At 32.5% G+C, this 11,412-nt stretch overlaps 2 protein-coding genes across 3 annotated transcripts; both read left to right on the top strand.

Annotated features, from left to right (window-relative positions):
• The first annotated feature begins 3,896 nt into the window (after positions 1-3,896).
• Positions 3,897-4,327, top strand: LOC131651013 (uncharacterized). Its single transcript, XM_058920701.1, has 2 exons — positions 3,897-4,107; positions 4,200-4,327. Exons 1-2 carry the CDS (start codon positions 3,897-3,899, stop codon positions 4,325-4,327), a joined length of 339 nt encoding a protein of 112 aa, XP_058776684.1.
• Positions 4,328-5,652: 1,325 nt separating this feature from the next.
• LOC131653467 (beta-glucuronosyltransferase GlcAT14A-like) lies at positions 5,653-8,474 on the top strand. 2 transcript variants are annotated; one of them, XM_058923611.1, is made up of 5 exons: positions 5,653-5,866; positions 6,314-7,045; positions 7,132-7,207; positions 7,292-7,407; positions 7,746-8,474. In XM_058923611.1, the coding sequence occupies exons 2-5, from the start codon at positions 6,463-6,465 to the stop codon at positions 8,243-8,245; spliced, it is 1,275 nt and encodes a 424-aa protein (XP_058779594.1). In that variant the 5' UTR covers positions 5,653-5,866; positions 6,314-6,462; the 3' UTR covers positions 8,246-8,474. The 2 variants fall into 2 exon arrangements, with proteins under 2 accessions (XP_058779594.1, XP_058779595.1); XM_058923612.1 differs by having other exon boundaries at positions 5,653-5,960.
• Positions 8,475-11,412: the final 2,938 nt, after the last annotated feature.

The following is an 11,412-nucleotide window of genomic DNA, read 5'->3' as shown; positions in this document are numbered from 1 at the left end:
TTAAGTCATGCAGGTAGAGTGCACTTGATCAAGAGTGTCTTGAATGCTATGACTACCTATTGGATGAAATGTTTCCCTCTTCCAAAGGAGGTGATCCATAAGATAAAGGCTATGTGTAGGAGGTTCTTATGGACTGGCAGAAATGAGTAGAGTAAGAAGGCACCAATGGCATGGAAAGTTGTATGTATTCCTCAGAACAAATGGGGCCTGGATATTTTATTTTTGGAAGAATGGAACAAAACTCATATGATAAGGCTGCTATGGAACTTGAGTGGGAAGGAGGATAATCTTTGGATAAGATGGGTACATTATTACTATCTAAAAAAAGATAAGATGATAGAGGCTCAACCTAGAGCCAGCAGCACCTGGATCATGAAATGCATACTTAAACAAAGAGAGTATGTGTTGGGATTGCAGAGCTGGAGTACCTGTTTGCAGCAAGCCAGTTTTAGTACTCGCAGAGTATATCTTGAGCTGAATAATAAGGGTCAAGCTGTAGACTGGATGAGTAATATGCACAGTAACTTGAAAAGGCCTAGAGCCAAGGTAATTTTCTGGCTAGCCTGTCATGGTCGCTTATCAACAAAACAGAGATTACAGAAGTTTGGTGCTGTGTTGGATGGCAAGTGCCATTTTTGTGACAAGGATTAGACCATACAACGTCTCTTGTTTGGTTGTAATATTTTCCAGGAAGAGTGGAGGAAGGTGTTGGCTTGGATGCATATTAATAGGGAGCCGCTTGAATGGGATCAAGAACTCAATTGGATAACAAATCAGGGCAAAGGAAAAGGTGGGAAACAACGACTTCTCAGAGTTGTTGTAGCAGAAATAGTATATAAAGTATGGAGATATCAAAATGGCATGATTTTTGGCAGTAGAACTAAAAACAAGAATATAGGAGACATAGCAATCGATACACTAGTATATAGGGGGTGGATGGACCCAAAATTTAGGAAGCACATTGCTTTCCTAATGATGACTTAGGTGGGTCTTTTTAGTATATGTGTTTTTGTGGTGGCTGGATCCATAACGATCGCCGTGTATATACTTGTTTTTTGAATTAATGAGAATCTCTTTATTTCAAAAAATAAATAAATTATTATTATATTATTTAGAAATATCTACTCGAATTGTCAAACTTAAAATATTAATGACAAATTATTTGTGACATATAATTTGTCAAAGATAGAATAGTAATACCAATTATTTACTTAGTATAATAGTAATCTTTCTACTAGTATAAATACTCCCCTTTGGTTCATGTAAAGACACACCACTTTCACTTTGAAAGACATAAGTTACCATTCTACTTTCTTCTCCATTTTCTCTTAGTTTGATATTATAACTTGATTAGTAACTAATATTATCATATTAGTTCACAAATATTAATTAAGTTAGATTCAAACATTCGACTTTTCTCAACACGTTATCAGCACGATCGTTTCTATTAGAAGTTTTTACTACACTAGGTATATATATTTTATACTTACCTCTTTGATCGTATTACTTTTTTTATTTGCCCCAATTATAGAAACCCGACAACCAGTCAAGTGATTTATAACTAGAGTGACTATTATCGTTATTATTACTTTATTCCTTGTTATAGAAAACTGACAACTTGCCTAGTTCTTTATAATAAGTCTGACAATTTTTATTACAAATTTTTTATGGAGGTATAAAACCCATATACAATTACTAACTTTTATATTCAATGGAAGTCTGAGACTCCTAATGCAAATACTAACTTTTATATTTTAGTGGAGGTTTATAACTCCATTTGCATTTATTAACTTTTATATTTAATGGAAGTCTGAGAATCCTAATGCAAATACTAACTTTTATATTTTAGTGGAGGTCTATAACCTCATTTGTAGATATTAACTTTTATATTCAATGGAAGTCTGAGACTCTATATGCAAATATTCTTTTATATTCAGTGGAGGTCTAAAACCCCATACGCATATACTAATTTTTATCAAATGTGTTCATTTACCTTATATGTTATTGATTACAATTATCTCTAAGAGTTATAACTACTAGATGACATTTAACACACTTAAAATTTGGCTAGATATTTTTTATCACACTTAACCTTTTTCATTTTCCTTTTCCCCAACGGTAATATAAGGACCACATTTAACAATTATCTCTAACAGTTAAAATATAGCTAATCTCCACATTTAATTACTTATTATTTTTAACCACTAGATTGAAAAGAATCAATGATCTAGATTTGGAGTAAGTTATAATAACTTACTCCTGGAGTAAATATAACCCTCCTCATATATATATATATATATATATATATATATATATATATATATATATATATATATATATATATATATATATATATATATATATATATATACACACACACACGTGAAATTGAATGCAATTTAGTAGTAAAAGAAATTCCAAAATTGTTCTTTTATAGCATGATCGTTTAGGTCACTCTGGTTCAACAATGATGCGTAAAATAGTTGAAAGTACACATGGTCATCCATTGAAAAATTTAAAACTTACAAAAGAAGATAGACCATGTGAAACTTGCTCTCTTGACAAACTAATAACAAAGCATTCACCGGGCAAGATTAAGACAAAATCACATGCATTTCTTGAAAGAATTCAAGGAGACATATGTGGACCTATCCATCCACCGTCAGGACCATTCAGGTATTTTATGGTATTGACTAATGCATCTAGTAGATGGTCATATGTATGCTTACTGTCAAGTCGTGATATGACATTTGCAAAATTTTTTGCACAAATAATTAAACTTAGAGCTCAATTTCTTGATTATACTATAAAGAAAATTAGACTTGACAATGCCGATGAATTTACATCTGAATCATTTAATAATTATTGCATGTCAATTGATATTATTGTTGAACATCTTGTTCCTCAGGAATATACACAAAATGGTTTAGCTGAGTCATTAATCAAACGTCTTCAATATATTGCTAGACCATTAATAATGAGAACTAAACTATCAGTTATTGTTTTGGGTCATGAAATTTTACATGTTGCAGCACTCCTCCGTCTATGGCCAAGTGCTGATCATAAACATACCCCTTATCAACTTGCAATTTGTAAGGAACCAAATATTTCTCATTTAAAGATATTTGGTTGTGCAGTATATGTCTCAATATCACCATCACAACTAACAAATATGAGACTTCAAAGGAAGTTAGGTATATATGTGGGGGTATGAATCACCATCTATTATTAGATATCTTAAACCTTTAACAGGTGATGTTTTTCAAGCAAGATTTGCTGATTGTCATTTTGACGAAACAAAATTTCCAACTCTATGAGGAGAGAATAAAAAACTAGAAAATGACATAACATGGTATGTACCTCATTTATTACATTTGGACCCATATAATATATCGTGGGAAGAAAATGTAAAGAAAATATTCCACTTACAAGATTTAGCAAATCATTTGCAAGACTAATTTACTGATTTGAAAAGAGTAACAAAGTCACACGTGCCAGCTATAAATGTCCCAGCTAGGATTGAGATTTCAAATCAAAATAATGTAGCAAGTACATCTAAGGCACATTTGAAGCGTGGCCGACCTATGGAATCCAAAGAAAAAAATCCTCGAAAAAGACAAGGAATAGAAAAGGTGAATTTGATTAAAAGTGATCTTAAAAAGACACTAGATAATAATAAATCCACGATCGAAAATCGTGCTCTCGAAGAATCACAAGATGATGATAATGAAATCATTGATAATGAAACTGAAAATAAGAATGATCTCGAGATTTGAATTAATTATGTTGATACTAGAATTTTGTGGAACCAAATATGTTTGAATATAGATGAAATATTTTCATTCTCCATTGCATGTGAAATTATAAATGAAAATGATGACCCAGAGCCAAGAATTATGAGTGAATGTCAAAATAGACATAACTGGAAAAATTGGAAGGATGCAATAGATACTGAGTTAAATCCTCTTAAAAATCGAAAAGTATTTGGCCATATTATGGCTACACCGAAATATGTGAAACCGGTCGGGTATAAATGGGTTTTTTTTGTAAGAAAACGAAATGAGAAAAATGTGATTGTCAAATACAAAGCTCTTCTCGTTGCAAAAGGTTTTTACCAAAGACAGAGAATTGACTATGAGGTAACATATTCTCCTGTTATGGATGTCATTACTTTATTCGTTATTTAATTGGTTTATCAGTATTTAACAATCTTGATATTTATCTTATGGATGTTGTTACTGCTTATTTATATGGATCACTTGATACTGATATATACATGAAAATCCCAGAAGGATTTAAAATGCCTGAGACATCAAAACCTAGATAAATGTATGCAATTAATTAAGTTGCAGAGATTATTATATGGGTTAAAACAATCCGGGTGCATGTGGTACAATAGGCTAAGTGAATATTTACTTAAAGAAGGCTATGAGAATAATCCTATTTGCCCTTGTGTTTTTATAAGATAAACAATATTCTGATTTGTAATAATGACTGTTTATGTTGGTGATTTAAATATCATTGAGACTAATAAAGAAATCAAAGAAGTGAGAAATTATTTAAAGAAATAATTTGAAATGAAAGATCTAAGAAAAACCAAATTCTTCCTTGGTTTACAAAGAGGTTGATATTCAGTATATTCATTCAAGTGATAATATGTCAGATCTCTTTACAAAGGCACTTCCTACATCAGTTTTCAAGAAGCATGTATAAAATATTGGAATGTGTCACCTTCGAGATCTTTAAAGAAGAGCTATATGTGTTCTGTTGAGGAGGAGCATAATGTTGTACTATTTTTTTCTCTTATTAAGGTTTTTATCCCAGTGAGTTTTTTTTAATAAGATTTTTAACGAGACAACTTATGTTTCCATAGGATTCTCCTCAACAAGACTTCAATGGAGCACCATCATAAATATTTCAAAGGGGAGTGTTATAATAATTAAATAAATTACTATTATATAATTTAAAAATATCTATTCAAATTGCCAAACTTAAAATAGTAATGACAAATTATTGATGACATATAATTTGTCAAAGATAAAATAGTAATACTAATTATTTACTTAGTATAATAATAATATTTCTACTTGTTTAAATACCCCCCTTTGGTTCATGTAAAGACACACCATTTTCACTTTGAAAGACATAAGCTACCATTCTAGTTTCTTCTCCATTTTCTCTTAGTTTGATATTATGACTTGATTAGTAACTAATATTATCATATTAGTTCACAAATAATATTAATTAAGTTAGATTCAAACACCCGACTTTTCTCAACACACACTAAATATAATAAAAATAAACACTTTTGCATTCGAACATACATTCTACCTATTAAATGATCGTATACCCTTTTATCATATGAATTGTACATATGAAATTTTATCTTTTATAAAAAGATGAATGAAAATTATAAAGTGCTTATTATCATCATTTTAATTAATAAAAAACTTTAAAAAAATATTAAACTATTATAATTATGTTATTAATTATATTATTCATATATACTAATACGACACCACCAATACACATACTTCTTTCACGTCACATGAAAATGGAACATGTTATTATAAAATGTCACGCCACCTAGCATTGTTAAATGTCAAGTAATGTTGAAAGCCCCTAAATAAATGGAACCACTTTGTCCAATCCAACACGTCCATTACATACATAGTTACAACAAAATGGAACTCCTTCGATTCTTTTAATAATTCTTTTTTATATGTTTATGTTGTATAGTAACTTATGTTGTTGGTGCTGTTTTTGTTGTGGTGTTCCACTTTCTACATTAGAGTTTAAGACCCTTTCTCTCTCCTACAATTCTCTTCTCTTTTAGACGTGGACGCTTCTTCCATCACAAACACAGGTTTGTTCTCATGTTCATCTTCTCATCACTCTGATCTACTAGATTACTAGATTCAACATCATTAACTCAGTAATCAATCTTCTTCACATGCATGGTAATTACCTTTCTCTTCTATGCTTTCAATGATTCACTTTCTTTCCTTTTCAAACGTTTTTGGTTAAAAACATCGATATTTATAGACCATGTTCTAGATCCTTGTTTTTTTTTATTGTTAGCAAAACATGTTCTTGTTTCTTCTTTTGACAAAAAATATGTTGTTTTGTCTAAGAATTTATTATATTTAATATTCATTTCTTCGATTGTTTTTATGCTAATGTTTCTTTATGGATTGATGTTTAACCCCTTTGGATGTTTCTTTATTGATTGATGTTTCTTTATTGCAATAAATAATAATTTCAGTTGGACTAAAAATTTATTGAATTTTAACGTTTGATGTTGTTTCAACAGAAATATTCAGCTGCTAAAAGAGATTATTGAGAAGATATCTGAAAAGGGTGGTGAATTTTAGTGGCAACAATTGTGTTTGTTGTGTATTTGATGAAGAATTAGAATTCTCACTTTATGTTTGAATGATTCATGGAATATAGAATATTTCCATGGTGATGACAATGGGAATCTTAAACATGGAAAAGAAATGGTTATTTCCTCTCTTTGTTACATCTGCTTTTTGTGTGCTTTTTCTAGCAACATCCTTTAACATGGGACTCGTCTCGTCGATTCATTCGATCAATTCACTTTTTTTTCTTCCATTACACACACATAGAAACCAAAATTCTTCACTTGTTTTTGTCGAAAGAAAGATTTCCCCCGCTCCGGCTCCTGTTAAGCCTTCGATCCCTCGTTTCGCGTATTTGATATCCGGTTCTAAAGGCGATTTGGAGAAGCTTTGGAGGACTCTTCACGCGCTTTATCATCCGTTAAACCATTATGTCCTTCATTTAGACCTCGAGTCGCCGTTGGAGGAAAGGCTGGAACTCGCTTCTAGGGTTGAGAAACAGCATATTTTCTCTGAGGTTAAGAATGTGTTTGTGATCTCGAAGGCGAATATGGTTACCTACCGTGGACCGACGATGGTTGCTAATACTCTTCATGCTTGTGCTATTTTGCTCAAGAGAAGTAAAGATTGGGATTGGTTTATTAATCTTAGTGCTTCCGATTATCCGCTTGTCACTCAAGATGGTTAGTTTCTCAATCTTGTATCATTGTTTTTGTATTTGTGATTTTGTTCTGATTCAAACTTGTTGAGGTTGCGATTTTTTCTGCAGATCTGTTATATTCTTTCTCAAATTTAGATAGAAGCCTTAACTTCATCGATCATACAAGTCGGTTAGGATGGAAACTGTAAGTTTTTTCTGCTACCGCTCTCTATGATGACATATGAAACTTGAATGTGACTATAATGATGAATTGGACTATACCGTGCAGGGATAAACGAGCGATGCCGCTAATAATTGATCCCGGGCTTTACCATTCAACAAAGACAGATGTATTTTGGGTCAATCCGAAGAGACCTTTGCCAACTGCTTTTAAATTGTTTACTGGTTGGTTTTCCTCTTCGCACCTTTAATCGTCTTAAGGAAACAAGTTCTTAAGGCACAATTTCGATATATCTATCTGCAATTTACAAAACATAGTGATTTTACAATCTGCAAAGGTTATTCTGAAGCTATTCGTCAAACAATGACATTTTAGAGTCCGTTTGGATTGACATATTTGAGCTTATCTTCTGATATAAGTATTTGCGAGAGTATTTGAAAGAACTTGTAGAAACAGCTAATGACAGTGGATAAGCTGTTTTTAGCTTATTTATAACTTACTTATGTAGAAATAGTTTGCTTTTCAAAGATTTTTTTGTTGAGTTATTGTAGCTTAATTTCAGGTTCAGCATGGATGGTTCTATCGCACGATTTCGTGGAATACGTTATATGGGGTTGGGATAATCTACCAAGAACCCTTCTAATGTACTACACAAACTTTCTCTCATCGCCCGAAGGCTACTTTCAAACCGTCGCGTGCAATGTACCAGAACTATCTAAAACGATCGTTAACACGGACCTGCATTATATTTCATGGGACATGCCTCCTAAACAGCACCCTCACGTCCTTAACATAAACGACACGGACAAAATGATTGCGAGCGGAGCCGCCTTCGCTAGAAAATTCAAACAAGACGATCCGGCCATGGAATTGATCGATAAAAAATATCTACGTAAGCGAAACGGATTATTCACATTTGGTGGTTGGTGTTCTGGTAAACCAAAATGTACCGAGGTCGGTAACGTTTATAAGCTCAAACCCGGTCCGGGGGCTCAAAGGCTTCAACAACTTCTAGCTGGATTAACATTGAAGGCTAAATCTGGTGAGGATCAATGTAAATAGATCCTATTTGGAATTTTCATGGTTATTCTTATACTCCAAAGTATGTTGGAGTGAGGTTGAAGTGCAATTGCATTTCATTCATAATATAAGCTTGATGGTCATAAAAATCCAAGGCATTGATTTAGTCATAAAAGTACCTAAGATGGCATGAGGAATTAAGGACCATCTTTCATTTTTGTAGGTCCTTTTACATAGAGGTTATATGATTTTTTGGAAGCATCATGGTCAAGGGATTTTATAGTTGTTTTTTTTCCATCATTTTTGTTACTTTATACACATGAATCATATGATCTTTATGCTTTTCTATAGACAAAAAAAATGATTGGAGCATTTATGTTAGGCTCAAATGGCCATAAGCTATGCAAGATATTTATTTAATTATCACTTGGGTATTCACTGTTCAGACCTGATCTGTTTTTTAGTAATTTTTTTTAAAAGATAGAAGTGGACATGGTTTGGTTCCATTTGAATTGTTTCCTTGAAAAAGTCATACTTTTTTAACATAGACAAAGCTTGAGATGGTGGATAAGATCACGACTCATAAGTGTCATTATCTAGTGCGGAGAGGATAAAGTTCTAAGGAAAGTCGTCAAGGAGATGACTACGACTTTGATATGGATAAAATTTGAATAATTGTATATAATCAAGTATTTGTCTCATATGTTATGTCTGAAACAATAACTATACTCATTTTGAATGGTAGAAATAAATCTATAATAAAGCAGTTGACAAAATTTTATAAGATCATTAGTGATCTAAAGAATATTGAGGATACAAATCTACTCTAATTAAACTTATTACCTAGACCATTTTAACAATTCAAGTATGCCCTTCTTTATGATAAGGAAGGTGTTATTACTTTGGATGAAGTCTAGACGATTGTGAGATTCAAGAAACTTTCAAAGGTGGAAGATTTAAAGATTCACGATAGTGATGAAGGCTCGAGTGTCTTAAGAGGACCAAGTGAGTGTAGAGAGATGTCGAAATCAAATAGATTTTACAAGTCAAGGTTAAAATGATTCACTTGTCATAAAATTGGTCACTTCATGAGGAATTTCCCGAGAGGAGGGGCAATGATGATTCTATTTAGATTACAATTGGCTCCGATAAGGATAATTATGAGAGAATTGGTGTACTAGTGATGTTAAGTTTAGAGACTAAAGAGATTTGGATCATGGACTCAGATTGCTCTTATCTTATGTGTCCAAGAAAAGAATGCTTTGAGACTTTGAAGGTGGAAGAAGATGGAGTAGTTCGCCTCGGTGACAATAAGACTTGCAGGGTTCGTGGTATTGGGACGATCATACTTTAAATGTTAGATGATTACGAGTTTTTTCTTTAGAACTTCAGGTATGTTAAGAGCTCGGTTAAAATTTGTTATCCATAAGCATGTTTTATGATTTAGCTTATTGGAGTAGAGTTGAACACGAGGTGTTGAAGATTTCACATGGTGAATTGGTCATAACTAAAAAAATCTAACATATGTGGGTTATATTTTTATAATGTTCCAATGGGTTTTTATTCATCAACAATTAGTAAAGACTTTATGACAAGAACAAAAATGAGATTTAAGGTCATGTCATGATGGATGTCAGGAGGTTTTTTCATAGCACTTTATTGAGTTTTGCAAGAGACAAGTGATAAAAATGCATTTGACTGTTGAGTTGTCATAGTTGTTTTCGGTAAGGTTGATGTCAAAATAGTTTATCTGGTATTTTGGTTAGGTTAATACTCAAGTTTTTTTAAAAATTAGTTATATATAAATTCATCATTTAAATATTTCATGTCATGTTATCTTTTTATTTTAATTTATTAATAAATATTATTAAAATTTAAATTAATTAAATCTAGAAGATACCATTACTCAACCAAGATCTAAAATATTTAAGAATTTATATTTCTTAATCAATTTGTCAACCCTCTTAATTATCATAAAAAGGATTTCTAAATCTAGATTATGTTTTGTTTTCTTCTATACTCTCTCCGGCCTTATTTATAAGCAAAGATTCTCTTTTTAGGTTCATTGAATAATGAATGTATCTTGCCTTTTATATAGACCTAGATACATTCATTATTCAATGAACCTAAAAAAGAAATTTTTGCTTATAAATCAGGCCGGAGTAGTATGGTTTAGTGGCCATGATATGTTTCATTATCAACACTCCAAAGAATATCAATTTATTTAGAAAATTTCTTTACCCACCTCCCTATGGGGGGTCACCCCCAGCGAAAACCCAAAATTGCCCCTGCTTCAGAAATGAACTTCCGAAGTTTTTTTTTTTTTGAAATTTTTTTGACTTCGGAAATGCATCTCCGAAAACACCACTTTTTTGGTGTTTTCGGAGATGCATCTCCAAAGTCATAAAAAATTCAAAACCGTGAATATTTTCGGAAGTTCATTTCCGAAAATATTTCTGCATATACAAATTTCCCTCCTTCACTATTTCATCATTTTTCTCCAAAACTTCTCAAAACCCTCTCTAAAACCCAATCAATCTCCATCAATTTTTCGCCCTAAAATCAAGTTTCAAACCGTTGATCACGTTAAAGGGAGCATAGAAAGCTACAATTTCAGGTAAACATCTCTCATTTCATCCCCTATTTCACTACATTGATTCAACAAATTTATGCTGAAAACTGATATGGTTCGGAAGTTCATTTCCGAAATATATCACCTAATAAAACTGATATGCCCTGGAAATGAACTTCCAAAATTACACAAGATGACACGTCAACAAAACGATCTCCTTCCTACTTTGAACATGTTGATGCATCGTTCCCGGAAATTCATGAGACACCGAAGTCTAAGTGTAGTGGTAACAAAGGAGCCCGTATTTCGAAGCCACCTCGTACACCGCCGATCAAAAAATCACCAATTGTCTACATTGATGAGATGCCTCTTTTTATGCACAAATATATCGATAACATCGTTGATGTTGGAGGCGACGACAATTGTGGATATCGGGCCGTTGCGGGTTTGCTCGGTAAAGGGGAAAATAATCACACTTTAGTCCGACGGGAACTCATTGCGGAGTTGACTTCGTATCGGGACATCTACGGCCGACTATATGAAAATCAAGAAAAGTTTGCAAAAATTCATGATGCACTTGTTCCATCACTTACCGGTATCGCTCCGGTTTCGAAGTGGATGTCATTCCCCGATATGG

The sequence above is a fragment of the Vicia villosa genome, linkage group LG2 (genome assembly GCF_029867415.1).
Source record: "Vicia villosa cultivar HV-30 ecotype Madison, WI linkage group LG2, Vvil1.0, whole genome shotgun sequence".
Lineage (NCBI taxonomy): Eukaryota > Viridiplantae > Streptophyta > Magnoliopsida > Fabales > Fabaceae > Vicia > Vicia villosa.
The sequence above is the reverse complement of the archived record's forward strand: the minus strand, read 5'-3'. Positions and strand labels throughout refer to the sequence as shown.